The sequence below is a fragment of the Zonotrichia albicollis genome, chromosome 28 (assembly GCF_047830755.1).
Source record: "Zonotrichia albicollis isolate bZonAlb1 chromosome 28, bZonAlb1.hap1, whole genome shotgun sequence".
Taxonomy (NCBI): domain Eukaryota; kingdom Metazoa; phylum Chordata; class Aves; order Passeriformes; family Passerellidae; genus Zonotrichia; species Zonotrichia albicollis.
In genome coordinates this window covers 773,978-795,081 of record NC_133846.1, presented here as the reverse complement: position 1 = coordinate 795,081, position 21,104 = coordinate 773,978, and the positions used below count along the sequence as shown (strand labels likewise).

The following is a 21,104-nucleotide window of genomic DNA, read 5'->3' as shown; positions in this document are numbered from 1 at the left end:
CCCTGGTGTTGCTTTGATTTGTGGGACCCACAGGGCACGGGAGAGCACAAATCCTGCACAGAGCTTTGCCAGTAATGACCCCTAAAGCAGCATCCCCCAGTCGGGCTCCAGAGCCCCCAGCAGCGCCCCGAGGCTCCCCGGTCACCAGTCCCGCTGCTCCCGTGTCCCCAGGGATTCCCACGGTAGTTTGTGCGCCGGTGACGCGGGAGCAGCGCTGTGGCTCCGCAGCAGGGAGGGATGGCCCTGCCCCGACAGGCAGCGCAGACAGCAGCGCCTGGAGCCAGCAGCGCTCCGCAAGCCGGAGCCTGAGCCCAGCCCGGGGCCGGAGGCGCTGCGGATCCTGCCGGAGATTTCCCGGCCGCGTGGGAACCATGGAGCGCGGTGTCCTTATTGCCCGGGCCAGGCAGCCTGCACCCAGCCTGAACCCCAATCCGTACCCCAGCCTGCACCTGTACCCCATCCTGTACCTCTGTACCCCAGCCTGTACCTGAACCCTGATCTTTACCCCAGCCTGACCCCAGCCTGCACCCCAGTCTGTACCCCACCCTGTACCTGAACCCCGATCGGTACCCCAGCCTGGCTCCAGCCTGCACCCCAGTCTGTACCTCTGTACCCCACCCTGTGCCCAGCCTGAGGGTCCTGTCCCCATGCCGGGGCAGTGCTGGTGGCTTTGGGGACAGTGGCAGGGCTCTCTGTGCAGGGCCAGGCTCGTGCTGGCTCTGCAGGAACAGTCCCCGGGGTGTTCCACCCAGCAGAGCCTCCTTGGCCAGGGGGGACTCAGAGCTGCATTTACCGAGACCCCCCTGGCTGGGGCTGCAGATGGAGCCAGACCCAAGCACTGCACAGATGGGGCTCTGCACCACCTCAGAGTCATGACGGGGACAGGGGGGCTCCAGGGGTGGTGGGACCCTCCACAGGACATGCTTCAGGAGTGGTGCCCTGTGTGGACAAGCCCCAGAGCAGGTCCCTGCACATGTGTCAGGAGGGAATGGGGTGGCAGGAAGGTGCTGCTGCTTACACAGCATTTCCAGGGGAAGGATCCCTGTCCTGGGCTTTCCCCTGAATCCCCAGCCTCGCAGAGCCAGGGGACTCAGTGAGGCCCAGTCAAAGCCATGTGAGTATCCCAAGCCTGTGCCATGGTGCGTGCCAGGATGGGGAGAACCCAGTGCCAGGGGTTCCCAAAGTTACCAGTTTTATTCAGTGTGACTCCTTTTTATCAATTTTTCTGCTCTCTTGCCCCCTGTAAATAGATATTTTCTGTTTTCCAACTACTAGCAAGGAACTGTCAGAAAAAATTATCAGGGAGAGTATATAAGCACCAGCCCTGGCCGTGGTACATCCCTGGGAACTGATGATGAGGCAGCAGAGAGGCCATGGTACCCCAGAGCTGGGGGGAAATTCAGGCAGTCAATGCAGGGAGGGGACAATAAGAAAATACAAATCCTGTGTCAGTGTTTCAGGTCCAGGCAAAGTCAAGCTTTTCCATCCTCATCCTGAGCCCTTCATCCAGTCCAACACACATCCAGGCTCCCTGCCTGGACCCCATATCCCCCAGGGACTTTAGAGCTCCCCAGGCCTCCAGGTTTGGGATTTCCTTCTGAGCAGACACCCACACCTGCCCCATCCTCTGGGGGTGGATTCCCAGGCTGACCCTGGAGCAGGGGCTGGGTCAGAGCCCAGGCTGATCCTGTGGGGGTGGAAGGTGTGCTGGCTTCATCTCCCCTGGGAGGCCTGAATGTCTCTGCAGAGGAAAAATCATCCTGAGACTGAAAAACAAATAAACAGCCCAGAGAGCCAGCCAGGGAGTGGAGAGGGGCCAGGGCCAGAGGCTGGAGCATCCCCAGCACCAGGGACGTGGTGCCAGCACCCTCCCAGTTCAAAGCAGGAGAGGACCTACAGGAAGCATTTCCAATGCCCCTGGAGGTGGGGAAACTGAGGCACAACAGGGGATGCAGGGTGGGTTTGTGGCCCCTCAGCCCCTCCAGCACTGGGGCTCCCATGGCCGGGCCCCCCCAGCCTCCAGGGAGAGGAGAGAGGTGCCCTGGAGCACCCAGAGTTCAAAGGCAGGAGCCTGAAAATCTGGCTCTGCTGCTCCCAGCCCACGGTGCCCTGTTCCAGCATCCCTCCCCACACTTCTGTGAGAGTGCTCCAGTGCTGAGGCTGCTCTAGGGGGCTGCCCCGTGCTCCCCACCCTGGGCAGGGGCACCCACAGGGACTGGCACTCTCCCTGCAGCACCACGGGGGTGCAGTGGGTGCACAGGACAGGAGTTTTTCCTACCTGAGGACATCCCAGGGCTGGCTTTGGAGTTTGGGGCTGGCTGGACACCCTGAGTGCCAGGGAGGGCACTGGGGTCACAGTGCTGAGACAGGGAGGTGCAGCCTGATGGCGCCAATGCTTTTGTCACATGGGAGCTCCTCCATCACCAGGTGCCCTGCAGAGACCCTGGCACTGTCCTGCTTCTCCTGGGATCATCCCTGAGCTCGTGGGTGGCTCCTCTTCAGATAAAAATGAAAAAAACAACAAAAAAAAGAAACCCCAGCTGTACCAAGTAGCATTCTGCTTTCTGGCTTAGGTCAACTGTTCAACTTCCTCCAGATGCTCCTAAAACAATTTCATTGTTGGCCATCCTTAATGACAATTCCTAAATCACTGGATTTTGGTTTGGGACATGGCACCTGCCCAGAGCTCTGTCTGTGTGTCCCTGCTGCAGGGAGCAGAGCCTGGGATGTCCCCAGCACTGCTGTGGGGGCTTGGCCATCCCCACTGAATTCTCCTGCACTGCAGTGTGGGAAGAAATGCCTGTGCTTGCAGCACAGCCCCTGGGGTGCTGCGGGGCCAGGGCAGGGACTGCAGGGTCACACCTTCACTCCCCAGCCACAGGGCCCTGCTGGAGGGACTCTGTGTCCCAGGGGGTTCAGAGCTGTGCCTGTGACATCCCCAGCAGTAGAGCAGAGGCTGTGGGAGCCCAGGAAGAAAGAAAACGAGGGCCCAGACATTGCTGGAGCTGCAGGGGGAACAACCAGCACATACCAGCACCTGTCTGTCCCCAAGCAGGAGCCACTGAGCAGCTCTGGGGGCAGGGTTGGCACAGCCAACCCAAAGTGGATACTGAGATGTGTCTCAGAGACAGATGCAAAGGTCTGCAAATGTTGTCTTATATATCAAGAGTTCTCTTATTGTGATAGTGGAAGGATTCAATATCACCAGAGTTTCATACCTCTTCAATGTTTGTCACAAGCAGCTCCTCTAAGCACTGACTATTCCCAGCCCTCACAGCAGCCATCTAACTCCTCTGACTCCCACCAATCCACTGTTTTATACCCCTGTTCTTATTTGCTACAGGTGTGGCCTGTTATCATCAGGCCTGCTCCTAATCTTTAGTAATTGGTTCAGCTGCAACTCTTTAGGGGATAAGATTACATTCTGTACCCATACTGTATCCCCTTACATGCAAATACCCTGAAAATGTCCAAAAACTCTGTCAGGGTCCCTGCCCAGGCCAGAAATTTTGAATTATTTGGAATAGTCTTTTTTTTGCTCATGTAGAATATTTTGCCTTCGGCTGGAAACCAGCCTGGAGTTTGTGATACTCAAACTGATGTCACTGCTGAGCCATGGCTGCACTGGCACAGAACAGCCCAAATCCCCCTCCTGGTGAGAACAGCCCACAGGATCAGCACTGGGAAGGTTTCATGTGTCACTGGCAAAGCCATTGAAAGCTTCAAGTCTTCAGTGGGTGGCTCCATTTCAATAATGTCCTTCCACTATCCCAAAGTAGGTAATTCCTCCTCATTTAACAAAGCCTTTTCCATGTGCCAGAGGCACAAGGCAGGAGCCTGTGCTGCTCCTAAAGGGCCCCTTGGCTTTTGGGGGACCCTCCCCAGCCTTATGCAAACATTTCAGGCCTCCCCAAAGTATTCAAGCACAGAAAAACAAACTGGCCATGATATTTCTAGAAGTGGAAGGTGTTTCTTGCATTTTGGGACAATTTCCCTGCTTTGTATCCAGCCCCAGAGCTGCCTGCAATGAATTTGCCCTCTGTAGCCAGGTGGGGAGGGTGAGTCCCTCCCAGCATGGAGGGGCTGGCATGGGCACCCTCTTGAGCTGCGCCAGCCCAGGGGGACTCCAGAGCTTGGGGGTCCCAGAATGGGGCTGGGACAGGAGCAGGACATGGAGCAGCACATCCCAAAGGGATGAGGAGCTTCTGCCCTGCCAGGCAGTGGGAAATGGGGATGCCCTGGTGGGGCTGATGCAATGGGATGAAGATCAGTGGGGCAGGTGAGCTGAGAGAGACCTCTCAGTCCCTGGGGAATATTTGGGGTCTGGCCTGGGGCTGTGCTGGTTCCCAGGCTGGGCTGTGATGATTATCCAAATTCGGCCCCCTTTCCATCTCGGGGCATCCCTCAGGTTTGGTGGGATCTGTTCACAGATGCAGCAGGAGGAGGAAATTCCCCTCAGGGCTGCAGGAGGCATCAGCTCTTACAGAAGCATCCCAGGAGCTCCCACTGCACTGTCACCAATCCACAGAGCAGGTGGGACTGGCTGGGTTCCTGCTGGATGGTCTGCAGGAGGAACACCATGGGGAACATTCCTCAAGACATGGCCTTTCACCACTTCACTGCCACCTGACCCTGCAATCACCCAGCTTAGGGGGTGACCTCACTGTGCCCTGGTCCCTGAGCTGTCCCACAGAAGGAAAATCTTCTCCCACACCGTGGTGAGTCTGTGGGGCATCATCTGTCCCAGGGCTGTGACAAGCCTGGTGCAGCTGGGGGCTCTCCTGTCAGCCCCCAGTGCTGGACTTTGAGAGTGGCAGTGAGGCTCAGCCCCAAAGGACACCAGAGGCTCAGCCCCAAAGGACACCAGGGGCTCAGCCCCAAAGGACACCGGGGACTCAGACCCACAGGACACCGGGGACTCAGACCCACAGGACACCAGAGGCTCAGCCCCAAAGGACACCAGGGGCTCAGCTGTCATTTCTAAGTCTGTCCTGGATGCTCTGGGACCTATTGGCTTTGTGAATTCCATGGGGGTTGATGGAACAAGGATGGTGGCTGGGAGAGGGTGAGGACAGGATGGATGGGAAGGTTCCAGAGGAAGGGAAGAGATCCCTCCAGCATTGCTTCAAGTCCATTTCTGCAGGGAGATTGGCTTCATGTGGGGCAGCTGAACTGCTCTCAAGAGTCAGGTACCTCTGCATGTGGGGTCTCCAGACCCTGAGGAGCCAGGGACCATGCGCAGCTCTGGCAGCCCCTGCCATGGGTGTGGGGCTGATGCACCAACACACTCCAGGGACTTGGAAGGACCAGAGGGGGAAAATGCCCCATCCCTCTTAACACATGCCAGGGGTCCACGTGTAAAAGACTAAACAAGGGTGACCTGTAGGTCCCAGGGACATTCAGGGACAAGCAGCTGTCCCTGGGGAACTGCTCCTGCCTGGCTCTGAACTCCCCATACAGCTCTCTGGGAAATTTCTGCTGGCATCCATCCCCTTGGTGGCAGCCCATGAGGAACCCTTCCCTTCAACCAGTGGCTCCTAGTAACAGAGGGATATTTGATATTTGTAGCAGCAGCAGCAGCACATGGAAAAATCACAGAATGATGGAATAGTCTCAGTTGGAAGGGACCCACAAGGATCATTGGGTCCAGCTCTAAAGTGAATGGGGATCAAACCCATGACCTGGCTGTTATCAGCTCTGACCAGCTGAGCCAATCCCAGATACATTTTTATTACTTTGCTCTCAATTTGCCCTCAGCACTGCTTTGCCCTGTAGATTTCCAGCCTGATCCTTCCCACCCCTAGCAGCTCAGAGTGGTGTCCAAGGCCCAGGTGGCACCTGATAAAACAACCCCTCACCTGGAGGCAGCTCCCTGTGCTGTGTGAGCCAGGGATGGGCACTCAGAACGTCCCCTCTGTGTCAGCTGGGGAGGAGGGATGGGGCATCTCTGTCCCCTGTCAGTCCCTCTGTGCAGCCCCCATGGCAGAGCCGGGGCTTTGAACCCCATGGAAAAACCCCAAATCTGGGGGTCCCATTGCCCATCCCGCTCCCTCCTCCTGTCCCCGGGTCCCAGCAGAGGATGAAACCCGAGCCTGGCGCAGATGGCATCCGGAGCAGCCCCCGCCCCATCCCCGGAGCTGCGGGAATGCAGCGCCGTTGTCACGGGCTAATTTTGGCTCCTCTGTGCTCCGAAAACAATTCCAAGGCATCCGGGAGGAAAGATGCTGGAGGCCTGGCCCCGAGGGGGCTTTTCCTTATAAAGGTCTGACGGGGCTGGTTAAAGCCTCCTCCTCCTCCTCCTGCTGCTCGAGGAGAGAGCAGATCCTCCGTGCTGGCCAGGGAAGGGTCCTTGCAGGGTCCCGGGTGGGCTGGATGCAGGGGGGTTTCTCCCCTGCCCACTGGGACTTGCTGGGTGCAATTCCCACGAGGATGGCACTGCCACTGCCAGTGCTGCTGTCACCCCTCTGCCAGCAGCTCCTGCTGTGCCCAGGCAGGGGGAAGGAGCCGAGCTGCCCCACTCCTGCAGCTGTGTGTCCCTCTGTCCCTCCTGGCCATAAAAGCCCCAGGATTAACATGCCAGGCATTGTCCCTGCTGGGCCCCACGTAGGGAATTGTTTGCTCCTAAATTTGTCCCTAAAAATATCCCGGGGAACAGGTGCTGCCTGCCCTGCAGCCCTTGTCATGCAAAGGGACACTGGGCAAGGGGCTTTGTGGGGAGCAGTGGGACAGACAGCAGCCTTTTCACTGCTTTTTCACTGCTTTTCATGGGGAAAACCTCAGGGCCTGTGAGGGGCTGGGAGCTGGCTGAGCATGCCAAGCTGCAGCGCTGTGCTGGGCAGTGGTGCTGCTCCTTTTCCTTAGAGAGGGGACAGTGCCCTCTTGGTCCCCACCCCACCTGGCCTGAGGTGTGACCAGGCTGATTTTCACTATCACCCCTCAGCAGTGCAGCCTGGCCTGCTAGGGTTCCCTGTCCTGCTCTGGTGCCTCTGGTGGCTCCCAGGAGTTCCCTTGGCCAGGGCTGTCCTGTGTGTGCCCTATGGTGCAGGGCAGCAGCTCCCAGGCGGTTCACACCCCCTCCCCTGCCCTCTGCAGCCTCTCTGGAGCTCTGTCACACCAGAGGTGCCAGGAGGATGCAGCCCATGCCCAGGGCATCCCCAGCACTGGGCAGCCTGAGCCTGTGTGTGTGACCCCCAGAGCCCCCTGTGAGCAGGGGCTGTCCTGGGGCATCCCAGTGCCCAAGGGGGCTCCAGGAGAGCTGGGGAGGGACTGGACAATGGATGGAGGCACAGGACAAGGGGAATGGCTTCCACTGCCAGATACAGGGATAGAGGGGAGAGTGGGGAGAAATTCTTCCCTGTGAGGGTGGGCAGGCCCTGGCACAGGGTGCCCACCATGCACAGGACTGCCCCATACCTGGCAGTGTCCAAGGCCAGGCTGGACAGGACTTGGAGCACCCTTGGGTAGTGGAAGGTGTCCCTGCCATGACTGGGCTGGGACTGGATGATTTTTAAGGTTTCTTCCCACCTAAATCAGTCTGGGATTATTCCCATGCAAGCAGCCCTGGAATCCTCCAAACCAAAGGGGGGTTGTGGGCACCCTGGGACCCAAGAGCAGTGACACAGGGGTGACCTGTGTGTGCCCCTGTGCTCCAGGCAGGGCCCCAGGTGTGAGCAGCAGTCCCAGCACGCCCGGGGTTGCAGCAGATGCCTGCAGAGGAGGGGATTTGTGCTATTTTTACCGACCACTTGCAGGCAGGGCAGGGATTCAATATCCCCCCTCAGCCCCAGCCCCGGCAGAGCGCGGCTGTCCCAGCCAGGCGTCACCTCCCTCCTGCACAGCCAGGTAAGGCACTGCCACTGCCCTGTCCCCTGTCCCCCCGGGTGTGCTGGGGCTGAGATGGGCACGAGACCCCCAGCACTGGCATGGGACACAGAGTAACCCCCAGCACGAGGATCTGCCTGAATTTCTGCCCCTCTCTGAGGGGCTCAGACATTTCCTCTGCTCTGGGAGAGAGGATTGGTGAGGCTGCAATGGGGACAAAGACTTTGAGCTGATATTTGCCTGTTTTTTCCCAAACCATGGCAAACACGACTGTTTGAGGAGCACTTGCTGTGTGTTCCAGACTGGCTCACTGGTGGGAGGTTCAGGGTGGGAACAGAGATCCCTCCCTCCAAGCTGGGAAAGTGCTTGTGCTGTGTCTCCAGCCTCCTGGGATGGGGGAGGATGTCAGAGTGGACTGTGGTTGGGTTTATGGGATTATTTCTTTTAAGGATTTCCATGATCCAGTGGTTCAATAAGCTTTACAAGCTTTTCACAGCTGGGAAAATGCAAATATTACAGAATTACCTTGCCCAGATCCTCTCGTCCCCATCAGGGACCAAAGTCTCTCTTGGATGCTCCAGATCCAGCTGGAGCCCAAAAGTCCTGGCACTGGGGATTGCTGGGGATGTCTCACTGGCACAGCTGAGTCCCTGCAGCTGTTTGGGAAGCCAATTTAGAACTGTTTGGCCCTAAAATGTGACTGACCTTGGTAGAGGTCGTGAGCTCGAGGTGTGGTGTGGATCCCACCCCAAGGAATGCCGGGCTCTGCTCCAGCAGGGGACAAAGGAAAGGCTGAGGCTGCTCCCAGCCCCCTCAGCTCCAGGGAAAGAAAGGCTCCTCTGCCACCCCCAGAATAAACCTGGGAGCAGGAATAAACCCAGGCTGCTCAAGGCACCAGTGCTGCCTGCTGTCCGCTGGGATGTTTGTCACGGCACCAAAAACCTCCACAAAAGCAGGAAACTGAATGTTTGATGTGGTTTGAGGACAAAGAAATTCCTGTTCTTGGGATTTCTCCTTGTAAATCTGGGGATTTGGATTGGGAGGCACTGGGGAAGATGATTCCTGATGGGATTTTATTACATTCCCCCCCATCCCCCAAACTTCATTTATTCAGGACATATCTGGCTGAGCTGTGGGCACATGGGGAGGGAACAGGGACAAGGGAACAGAGCCAGGATGTGCCCTGAGATTTGCTTGGCACAGGCTCCACACAAACCTGTGAGCAGCTGTTTGAGACCAGCTTTTCATTTCTCCCAGCAAAAATCCTTGGGGTCTAAAACAGTTTCAAAATATCAGGGGATGCAAAAGGATCAAGGCAAAAAAACCCCTGCCTGTCCATTTCACTCCCAAGGAAAAGCACTAAACCCATGCCTGGAAAATGCTGTTTAAAGGGGGAAAAATACTAAAATTTCCCCCCACATTTTTCTGCTGCTTGGCCTCACAGGGTGCCCTGGCTGCTCAGCACAGCAGGGTCAGAGCAGGGCCAGGGGAGCAGTGTGGGCTGGAACAGCTGCCAGGGCTTGGGATCACCAGGCAAATGTAAAACAGGAAACCCTGAGTGTTTCACCTGGAATGTGACTGCTGAAGGACCCTGCTCAGCTGTGGGATCTGACTTAGAGAATCCCTGAATGGTTGGGAGGGACCTTAAAGCCCATCCAGTCCCACCCCTGCCATGGCAGGGACACCTTCCACTGTCCCAGGCTGCTCCCAGCCCTGTCCAGCCTGGCCTTGGGCACTGCCAGGGATCCAGGGGCATCCACAGCTGCTCTGGGCACCTGTGCCAGGTCTCACAGCCAAGAATTCCTTCCCAATATCCCATCTCACCCTGCCCTCTGGCAGTGGGAAGCCATTCCCCTTGTCCTGTCCCTCCATCCTTTGTCCCAGAGTTCCTCTCCTGCTCTCCTGGAGCCCCTTTGGTCTCTGGAAGGGGCTCTCAGGTCTCCCTGGATCCCTCATTTCTCCAGGCTGGGCACCCCCAGCCCTCAGCCCGGTTCAGAGCAGAGGTGTTGCCCTTTGCTCTGGCGTTCCCCGGTTGGTTTTGGCTCTCCCATCCCTGCCTTGCCCACGGGAGTTGCAGGACAGGACTCCTGAGCCGACCCAGTGGGGGACCCCCGAGGCACCCCCATTTCTCTCGGTGTTTCCAGAGCCGGGGCGGGCGGGGGAGCAGCTGGGAGCTTGGGAACAGCCCCGAGGAGCCGCGGGCTGAGCCCTGCAGGGCCGGCTGTGCCCGCCGCAGCTTGCCCGGAATGCGGGCGGGATGTCCCGCAGGCTGATGGAGCCGCGGGGCCGCTTCCCAACGCCGACAGCGCGGGGCAGCAGCGCCTCGGCATCGCTCCTGCTGCCTGTGCCTCTGTGAACCGCGATTTGCTCCTTGGGTTCAGCCGCTTTCCTCTCTCGGCAGGAGCAGCCCCGCCGCGATGCCGGAGCCGTGAGTAGCTGCGCTCCCCGGATCCCCAAAGCCTCGCCCGGCTGCGCTTCTCCCTTTGCGGAGGGTCCGCTGGGAGACCCTGCCCTACCCCACACCTCTGTGCCAGCCCCCTTGCAAAAACCGGCTTTAAATGCAAATTGTTTGCCCTTTCAATGTCCCAGTGCAAACCTCGGGGCTTTCCCAGATCCCCAAATGCAGATTGGAGGGGAGGGAGCAGCTCTGGATTTGCCGTGAGGCTCTCTGTAGCACATTGCACAAATCCAACACATTCCCTGGTGAGCAGAGAAGGGAGGAACTCCCTGTAAAGCTCTCCTGGAGCAACGACCTGGGGATGTCCCAACCCTGTGAATCTGAGCAGCATCCAAACATCCCGGCCCAGCTGAAGTGGGACTGGGGCAATGAGGGTGTCTGAACCACAGGGAGTGAACTGGGCTTGGCATGATGGGCACAGTGCCAGCTCACCTGTCACACCTGAGTGACATTTTGGCTTTCTAAGCTGTGGCCCTGAGCTCCCACTGCATTTCCAGAGGGCACCTTCCCCTCAGGCCTGGCTCACATGCTGGTGGCAGCTGTGAGATACAGAAATAAGGAACCAACTGCAACCACACAAGATGCATTCCTTGACTGTCCCCTCTTTTTCACTCTCATTCCTTGATGCCCTGTTCTCTTCTCTTGTTCTTTCTGCTGCTCCCTGGCTGCTGCCCTGCCTGCAGGGAGGTAAGTGCCTTTCCCTCTGGTGGAGCCCTTGGTGCTGCTCTGCGTTTGCTGCGCGTTTGTTTTCAAAGGGTGTTTTCCTTCCCTCCCCTTTCCCCCAGAGAAAATCCAAGATCACAGCCTCACGCAAACTCTTGTTGAAGGTGAGTCCCGAGGGCTGGAAACTCCCTGGGGTTTGTCTTGCTGGGGGAAAGGAGCCAGATTGCAGCACATTGGTGGGACAGGGGCGAGGAAAGCTCAGGGATGGGCTGTGGGGAGCAGCTCCCACCCACCTCTCTCTTCTCACTCATGTGGGATTTGTGGTCCAAACAAACCTCCCCTGCACTGGGGTGGGGAGAGACCCCCACACCTTCAGCTCTGAGGCCTCAGCCTGATTGTGCTCCAGCACAGGCCTGGGAGCTCCCCGGGCTCTGCTTGGGATAAACATTGCCTGTCCCAGCAGGGCCAACGGCAGCAGCCAGCGGGAGCACAGACCCACAGCCCCAAAGACCCATGGCCCCTCGTCCCATGGCCCCACAACCCCACAGACCCATGGCCCCACAACCCCACGGCCCCACAGCCCCACAGCCCCATGGCCCCTCGTCCCACAGCCCCACAGTCCCAAAGCCCCACAGCCCCACATCCCACAACCCCACGGCCCCACAGCCCCACAGCCCCATGGCCCCTCGTCCCACAGCCCCACAGTCCCAAAGCCCCACAGCCCCACATCCCATAGCCCCATGGCCCCACGACCCCACAGACCCATGGCCCCACAACCCCACGGCCCCACAGCCACAAAGACCCTCAGCCCCATGGCACCAGAGCCTCACAGACCCACAGTGCTATGGCCCCACAGACCCATGGCCCCTCGTCCCACAGCCCCACAGCCACATAGCCCCACAGCCCCATGGCCCCACAGCCCCTCGTCCCACAGCCTCATAGCCCACAGCCACATGGCCCCACAGCCCCATAGCCCCATGGCCCCATGGCCTCACAGCCCCATAGCCCACAGCCCCATGCCCCACAGCCCCTCGTCCCACAGCCCAACAGCCCCACAGCCACATGGCCCCACAGACCCACAGCCTCACATGCCCACAGCCCCACGGCCCCACCCAGCTGTGGGGAGGCTCTGCTGTGTTTGGGGACAGCAGGGAGGGGGTGGCACACGAGTCTATCCCATCCCATAGACGTGGTGTGAGTGGCTCAGGGCAAACAGGGGCCTGTTCACACTTGTGCCATTTCCTGGTGCTCACAGAGTTTGATGCTGGCCAAGGCCAAGGAGGAGTGGGATCAGGAGATTGTGGACAAGCAGGCAGAGAAGGAGAGGTACCTGTCTGAGAGGGTCACCCCACTGCACACCAGCGGGCTCTCCCTGAGCCAGCTCCAGGTACTGCTCAGCCCGAGGGTGCACTGGGTTCCCTGGGAGCATGAGGGGCCTCACTCACCCCTCTCCTGTTTTCTTGGCCCCAGGACTTGTGCAGGGAGCTGCACGAGAAGGTGGAAATTGTGGATGAGGAGAGATACGACATTGAAGCGAAATGCAACCATAACACCCGGGAGGTAGGAGGGAGGACAGGCTGGTTCCTTCTGGAAACTCCCTCCCAGTGGCAGCTCTGGCCTGAATGGGGATGTGTCATGGACCAGGCTGGGCTGGGATCTGGGACAGACACCAGGGTTTCTCAGGGCTGATGTTTGCTCTGCAAGGCACCACTCAGAGCAAGGTTCATCCCTGCCCAAGGGAATCCCAAGGGAATCGCGGTCCACAGAGAGGTTCCTCACTCTCCTGGTCACCCCTGTGGGTCTGAGAGCTTCTGGTGGCACAGCTGCCCCCTGAGCAGGCTGGGCCCAGCCCATGGCCCAGCCCTGAGCCTGGTGGGGCAGAGCCCTGGTGGGGATGGTCCCACAGGAGAGGAGCAGATCCCCTTGGGGCTCGGTGCTGCCAGAGCTCCTGCTTCCCACAGGGGCTCTTTGTGCAAGGCAGCCAAGCAGTGACCTCCCCTCCTGCTCCTCCCCTGCCCCTGCAGATTAAAGATCTGAAAATCAAAGTCCTCGATCTCCGGGGCAAGTTCAAGCGGCCTCCCCTGCGCCGGGTCCGCGTCTCGGCCGACGCCATGCTCAGGGCTCTGCTGGGCTCCAAGCACAAGGTGTCCATGGACCTCAGGGCCAACCTGAAGTCTGTCAAGAAGGAGGACACGGAGAAGGTGGGTGACTCCTCTGGAGGCTGGAGATGGACACACTTCCATGGGTGCCCTTGCCCTTCTCCAGGGCACCCTGTGCTCACCCCCATCAGCCTTGGAAAGAGCCCTGTGAGCCATTCCCACTGTGGGATCTTGTGGGACCATGTGGGACCAGTCTGACTGGGCCAGGTGGGTGGTGACTGGTGGGATTCAGGGATCTGACTGGGCCAGGTGGATGGAAACCGGTGAGATTTACGGATCTGAGTGGGCCAGGTGGATGGAAACTGGTGAGATTATGGATCTGACTGGGCGAGGTGGATGGAAACTGGTGAGATTATGGATCTGACTGGGCCAGGTGGGTGTAACTGGTGAGATTCAGGGCTGTGTCCGTGGTGCTCTTCCTTCCCAGAATGTGGAGGATTCTCTCACCAGGGTCCCCCAGCACCATGGCTGAGCTGCACATGCAGAGTTTGATCATGTAGGGAACCACGAGAGCTCCTGCTGGGCACAATCACACCCAGAAATCTCCCAGGGAACTCCCAGACTCAGATTAGATAAAACAGAGCAGCCCAGCAGTTGGCCTGAGATAAATGGCCCAGTTCCCACCTGCTTGGCAAAGGTGTGAGAAGGGAAAATCTCAATGCCAGTGATGCCCAAACCTGCCTGGGGTGTGCAGGTGCCCAGCAGCAGGAGCTGAGCCTCATCCCCAGGCACAGCTGGGGATTCTCTCTTCCAGAGGGCTTTCACAGCTCATTCCAGCTCAGCAGAGTGAATGAGGATTGGATGAGCAGAATTGGATGAGAATCTCAATTTTCAGCAGTTTTTCATTTGTCCCCCCACTGTGGTATAGCACTTTTCCAGCCCTTTGGACAGAAAACTCTGCTTACAGCCCTGAGCACCAGAACAGATCTGGGTTTGCTCTAGGTGTGGTGGGATGGTGTTGGGGCACAGCTTGTAATCTATGAATGCTGGGGGGCAGAATAGACACCTGGGCTCCCAGAACTGCTGTCACCTGCCCAGAACTGCTCTGGAAGTGTCTGCCAGGCTCCCACTGTCACACCAACAATCCCAGTCCCCACCAAAGGCTCAGAGAAGGTGAGGACAATGCAGGAAGTGTTTTTACTTCAGTACAAACATTTGCCCCACTGTGCTGCTGTAAACCCAAAGTCCCATGTGGTTTCTTCCTCCTAAAGAAATCTTTCTGGGATTATTGAGCCTTCTGGTGCATGAAAGCAGCTTGGCCAGGCTTTGGGGAGGGGAGTGCCCACAAGGATCCAGAGCTCCCTGTGGAGATCAGGGCACTGTTTGCCACCTCCCCAGGACACATGGCAGAGGGACAGGGGCTTTGCCAGGGGCAGCAGTGTCCCAGCTGGGGCTCTGTGCAGGGAAGAACAGGGCAGGGCTGCCAGAGCCTCATGCCCAGCCCTATGCCCGGCAGGAGCGCCCTGTGGAAGTGGGAGACTGGCGCAAGAATGTGGAGGCCATGTCGGGCATGGAGGGCAGGAAGAAGATGTTCGACGCTGCCAAGTCCCCCACGGGGCAGTGACAGGTAGGGCTGATCCCCCTGAGCTCCTTCACCTCCTGTGCTGTGCTTGGAGAGACACAGAAATGTCTCCACTCCCTACAGAAAAGGCCACCCGTCCCCATGTCCTACCCCACACCTGGCTGGGGTCTGTCCCACACCTCCCTGCCATGGCATGCCTGCCACCCCAAAGGGTGCTGCCCTTTGGGTGTGCTGCCTGTGCCACCCTCATCCCACAGGCACTGCTGGCACCAGCCACAGCCAAAGCTGCCCCTCTGCCCCATTGCCCCTCTGCCCCATTGCCCCTCTGCCCCATTGCCCCTCTGCCCCATTGCCCCTCTGCCCCATTGCCCCTCTGTCCCATTGCCCTTCTCCCCCTCTGCCCCATTGCCCCTCTGCCCCATTGCCTCTCTGCCCCTCTGCTGTTTCTTTCCCACAGGAGCACTGGGAAGAAGACCGTCCCCGTCCCTGCTGCCAGCCTGCCCTTGCTGCTCCCTGTCCCTTTGTGCCCGTCCCTGAATTCCCCCTGAGCTGGAACACGAGGACAGCGGTGTGGAAAGGAGTCCTGAGCTTCTTCCTTCCAGCAGTGCCCTCAGCCCTGCCTCTGCACAGCGTCCCCTCAGCAGCCACAGGCCGTGCTGTCCCCAAGGGCCAGTGCCACCCACCCCTGCCAGCCCTGCAGAGCTGCCCCCTGTGCCCCCCTGTGCCCCCAGTGCCCCGTGGCAGCCCGAGATGTCCCTGCCAGCCAGATGTGCATTAAAGGACTGTCCTGGGCCGAGGCTGTGTGCACTCCTCACTGGGGAACTCTGCCCAGGGCCAGGCCAGGCCACCCTGCAGTGTCCCCATGCTGGCACTCAGACCCTACTCCCTGGGCTCACACAGGCTTTGGGCTCGTCCCTTCCAGCCCTGGGCTGTTCCTCACATCCCACAGCCCTGCTGAGCCCCCTGGCCCCACTCAGAGCCAGCCCTGCTGGGCTCAGGGCTGCAGAGATCCCCAAGCACCAGCCTGGGGGAACAGAGCTGCCTGCTCTCCATCCCCACTCCTCTGCTTCTGGAAAAGCCCTCAGAGCTCCAGGCACCAGCTCCCCTCCAGCTGCCCACCACAAGCACTGCAGCTGTGGCAGTTGGGGCATTTCAAGGGTTAATTCCAGAGATGAATCCATATTTCAGGCCAAACATCCCATTCTTCCCCCCAGTCCAACCATTTCTGTGTCACAGCCCCCCAGCCTGCAGCTGGGCAGTGAAGGCAGCTGGGAATGTGCCAGCTCATTCTGGAGCAGGGCTGGAGGGGTGAATTTGTGAGAATTCAAACTGCTGGGGTCTCCTGGCTGGGGGCACTGCAGGGGATGCTCAGCCCACAGGCAGAGCTGCTCTTGCCAGTTACAGCAGTGCCTTGTCTGTGTTCCCAGGGTATCCAGAGAATTGCAGCACTCCCAGATTGAAGCCCACACCACACCGGGGTGTGCTGCAGCACCCCCCATCCCTTTGGAGAGAGCCTGTAAAGTGCAGAAAATGCAATAAACTGAGAGAAAAGCACAGGTCCCAGACAGGGCTGGAAGGGAACAGCATCAAACAGTGTGTGGGCTCCAGAGAGATCAGCCTTCCCAGGAAAACACTGCATTCCCAAAGCAGGGGATGGGAGAGCATGGCCCCATGCCGATGCTCCTGCAGGACATGGCTGGCAGAGGGAGTGAGGGAGAGGCTTTGGGAGGTGGGTTTGGATTTGTCTCCAGGACAGCTGAATTCCTCTGGCCTCACATCCCTTCCTTTGGCCTATTCAGGATCCTGAGCCACTCTGCTCACTGTCCCTGGCCACAGAGGGTGAGGGGGACACTACTGGGGACACCTCTCTATCCCAGCCACCAGTACTCAAGGCTGTCACAGCACCCTGCAGCTCCTTCAGGAAGGATTCAAAACTCAAATGCAAACTCTTCCCCAGATCAGGATTGGAGCAGAGGAAGCTGCCACTGGAAAATATTCTCCTTTGGCTCAGGCTTTGGGATGCTCAGTCCTTGTCCTTCCTCCTGGCCCTTCAGCCCCTCAGCATCCCCTGCAGGACTGGAGCAGTTGCATGGCACACAGAGCCTTTCCCACCTATTTTTTATCTTTTCAAGCTTAATTTGGCCAAGCAGCTGCAGCCTAGCAGGGTGCCAGGACTCCCCTGTCCTCATCCCAGGCACCCCAGGACAGGTTCCAGGCAGGCCCAGCCCTGGGAAGTGTCTCTGTCGTGGCTATCACGGGTGGCTGAGCTTCAGGGGTGTGTGGTGAGACCCAGGGCCTGCCATGGTGCCCACTCTGGAGAAAGAAGGTTCTGGATTGCAGCTCTCCCCTCCAAGCCCAGGGCCCAGGCAGGAGCAGGGCCCAGGTCTGAGATCCTGGGATGTCTCCAGGAATCCCCAGAGGGAACTCACACAGGTCCTGGCAGAGGAAGAAAGATGTGCAGGGAGAGGTAATAACTGTGACCTGACCAACTGGTAGAGCTGGAAAATGCAAGAGAAGTTTCATGGAAACAAAGCCTTGTTCAGGGCTGGAACAGAAGCAGAAAACGGCGCAGCAGGGGCCGAGTACAGTTCTCTGAGCTTAGTACAATTATGCTAATTTAGTAATTAAAAAACAAGGGTGGGGTTTGTGGAGTTGGGGAGGGATGGAAAGGAGATGAAAGGCCATGGGGGGGTGGGTGCTGTGCAGCAGGCCCTGGCCAGTGCTGGGCACTCAGGCTGTCCCTGTCCCTGTGTCTGTCCCTTCCCTGTCCCTGTGCCCAGCCTGCCCTCGGATCCTGCTCACCACAAACTGCTGCAGAGCCAAACCCAGGGGCTCCCCAGGGAGAATCTGCAGCCCCAAAGGCAGCCAGGTGTGCTCAGCAAGGTCCCAGGGCCCACATGCCCTTGTCATGGCCTACAGATGGCTTCATGAGACCACCTTGTGTTTTAGATTGAGTGGGGAGAGGAAAAGCCACCCCAAAACTTTTCCCTCTACAAGATTCCCCACTTTTTCAAGGTATAACACTCCCCAGTCACTGGGTCCCATTTTCATCCCTCTCTGGTGGGAAAACCACACTGGCTGCCATGGGAAAACAAAGTTCTACAGATTGCAGTTCTATTAGGAACACAGAAAAAGTGCAGGGGAAAACAAATCTCTTTTAGTGGGACTGAATCTCCAGGGAAGGATGGACAGTCAGCTCTGAGCTCTCCTGGTTGGATCAGGGACTGATCCAAGTCTCCATCTCTGCCCTGGAGCTGCCCTGTGGCCCGGGACCAGCTGGGTGCCAGTGCTCCCATGGCAAAGGGAGGCTGAGCCTCCCACCCAGGGTGCAGCTGCCTTCCCTCAGCCACAGCTCTGCAGTGCTGTGGCTTTTCCCTCCCAGGTGACAACAACCTCAGCTTCTGCTCACTGAATCAGAAAGGAGCCCTCCAGTACATTTTTACTGAAAATTCAGCCCAAATGGGGGAGTTCACAAGGCTGCTCTCAGGGAGAGGGGGTGATGCTGGAGGAGTCACTGGTGTCTCTTTCTAGAGGGACTGGAAGTCAGCCCTGTCTCCTTGAGCTCAGCAGAGCCCAGTCCCCACTGTCCTGCACTTTTCTCCACTGCAGCCTAGACTGAAAGAAATCAAAGCAAAACACTAGAATCTTAAAATTACACAAATTTCAAATTAAATTGGACAGAAGGAAAAAAATATTATCAAGGCAGTATGGACTGCCAAAAGCATCCCTGCTTGTTGGCTGTAACCTGGTCCCTTCCAAGTCACACAGGGGCTGTGTGACCTCCTTGCTGACCAGTCACACTCAGAGACACCTGAACTGTGCCCAAATATCTCCCTGAATATTTGCAGCTCAGCTGGAGGTGGTGCTGCAAAGGGAGGATGGGAGAAAGGTCAGTGGTGATGGGAAGGGAGTGGAGTTTATTCCATGGCCTCTGCAGGTGGCTGCAGCATCTTGCCCTGCACAGGGCTGGCACAGGATCAGTCCCTGACGTGAGGCTGGGACTCCACCCTGGGACCTCTGAGGGCTCTGGGAGCAGGCCAGACCCCATGGCAGGGCCATGGCACAGCCCCCTGGCCCTGTGTGTCCCCTGTGGTAGAATCCAGGTAGGAATTTTTCCCTCCTGGAGCCCCCCAGGTGCTGCAGCTCCAGGGAGGAGCAGGGCTCAGGGTGAGCAGGGCACATCCCTCTTGTTCAGCTGTCCTTGCTGGGCCTGAGCTCTGTCCCTCACTGCTCAGGGGCTCCTCGGGAATCACAACCAACTCAGGGGTGCCCAAGGACAGCACAAGCAAGGGGCAGTGGCCACAAACCCCAAGAAATTCAACCTCAGCATGAGGAAGAACTTCACTCCTTGGAGGGTGCAGAGCCCTGGAAAGCTGCCCAAGGAGGGCCTGCAGTGTCTCTCTGGAGCCATCCCAAACCCAGCTGGATATACCCTGTGTCCCTGCTCCAGGTGACCCTGCCTGATCCCCAGAGGTCCCTTGCACCCCAGGCACCCTGGGATTCTGTCACTGCCTGTGCTGGGAGGGTGCGGCTGTCACAGAGCTGCTGGCACTGAGCCTGTTCTGTGCAGCACCTGAGAGTTTGCACTGATGGCACTTTTGGGGGATGCCCCTCGTTTGCCATGGTTAGATCTGGAGTGTCACAGGGATGGCATCTGGTGAGGAGCCAATCTGCAGGGAATGGAAAGGGAACTGAAGGACAATGAGGCACCATGGTGGAATTTCTGAAGCAAGATTTGTCTTTTTTTTAATAATGAGCTAAATTCTAAAGGAAAATAAGCCCTCTGGTAGCTGGTGCCAGGCAGTTCAGGCAATAGATATCTCCTTTACTAGGAATATTTCCTGTCCTAGAAAAGGCCATGGTTCAGTTCCTGAGCAAGCACCAATTCCAAACCCTTCACAAAGCTGTCTGCACCATCACACACATCTCCCCAAAAGCTGAACACATCTCAGGGGGAGGGAGAACCCTGCACCATTCCAGGCATGGAGGGAGACCTCCAGCTCCTCCCAGAGCTTTTGAATGCTGGTGGGACCTCTGGGAGTTGTGGTGGATGGAGCCCAGCAGGAGTGAAAACTGAAAACCCCTTTTCCTGGCCATGGAGCCCCATGCCCCAGCTCAGGAGGGAAGCCTGGGAAGAAAATGCAGCTCCACCATGGCAGAGCAGCAGGGATGAGCCTCAGGAGAGAGAGGGGAGCTGAGCCATGGCTGAGGCTGAGGGACCAGCACAGCACAAGGGATGGAGGTGCAGGGTTCAGAGCTGGGCCCCAGAGAAGCTGAGGAATGCCATAATTACACACAGTTGTGCAAACTGAGAGCTCTCCACCACCCTGTAGCCAAAGAAACAGGCTCTGCTCTGTGATGAGACACAGGACACTGTTCCCAAGGGAAAAACAGCCCTGCTGAAACTGGTCTAGCTCCTTAAAAGGTATTAATGAGCTCTGCTGATCACACCAGGGGAAGCTCTGGGCTCCTCCTCAGGCAGGTGCAGCTCCCCTGGGCAGAGCAGGGGAGAAGGCTCGGGGCACATCCTGCAGCTCTGCTCCCTGGGCCATGAGCACAAAGCCTTCCCCTGGGGGCTGTGGGTCTGGAACAGCAGATTGGACAGCCTGGAGAATGGAGTGGGTCTGGACAAACACCAGGTTGGTTCTCTGGGCATCCCTTCCCTCACAGACTCATCCCTCTGCCTGATTTCATCACCCTCAGCTCTGGGACCTGCAGCTTGGGCTGTGCTTTGAGCATGAGTTCAGGGTGGCCTAAATAACTTTGCTGAGGGAAATCCGGTCTGACAAAGTGACTGTTGTTTGCCGAAGGCGTCAATGAGCCTATGGGTAAGGGTGACCCGGGACACAAGCATTTTCCTGGGATTCCAGAAGCAAAGACCTTTAGGACAAGCACAGCTCAGAGGGAAAGTCCAAACAGAGCTAAATAATCAACCAGCAGAGAGGAAACAGTAGTGAGATAACAGACTGCTGATAATTCCTGGGATTTTGTCACAGCAGAGGGGAAGACTGGTGATGCAGACATTCAGAAGGATCTGGCAGCACTTGGAGTTTGGGATAAAATGGCAAAGGAGGTTTAGAGGGGTATGAAGTGACACACAGGGGAAAAATCCAACACAACTTCATCTATGAGATGAGGAGCTCTGGACCTCGGCTTTACCTCCTTGGCAGTGAAATTTTGGGGTTATGGTGGACATGAAAGGACGTGAGGAACATCAGGGGAAACAGGAGCTCCATGGCAGCAAAGATCTCCAGACATGAGAGGTCAATGCTCTGTGCTGCTGCACAGCCCAGCAGGACCCATCCAAGATAAAGGAGGAGATTCCCAGCACTGGGGAATCTGGGGAATTTCCAGATTCCCAGCACTGGGGAATGGGCCTTGGGAACTTCTTGCTGAAGGAGATTTTATCCTCTGACCGTTTTCCTGGGTTTGAGGGAAACAGGGCAAACCCATGGAGGAGAAAGCCTCTGAGAGATCTTGA

General features: G+C 57.9%; 1 protein-coding gene across 1 annotated transcript; it reads left to right on the top strand.

Annotated features, from left to right (window-relative positions):
- Positions 1-10,177: 10,177 nt before the first annotated feature.
- TNNI1 (troponin I1, slow skeletal type) lies at positions 10,178-16,176 on the top strand (the record flags this gene model as incomplete). Its single annotated transcript, XM_074527930.1, has 7 exons — positions 10,178-10,249; positions 11,065-11,106; positions 12,198-12,329; positions 12,413-12,502; positions 12,967-13,143; positions 14,558-14,668; positions 15,081-16,176. Coding segments are annotated over 6 exons (621 nt in total), but the record flags the coding sequence as incomplete, so codon positions are not given.
- Positions 16,177-21,104: the final 4,928 nt, after the last annotated feature.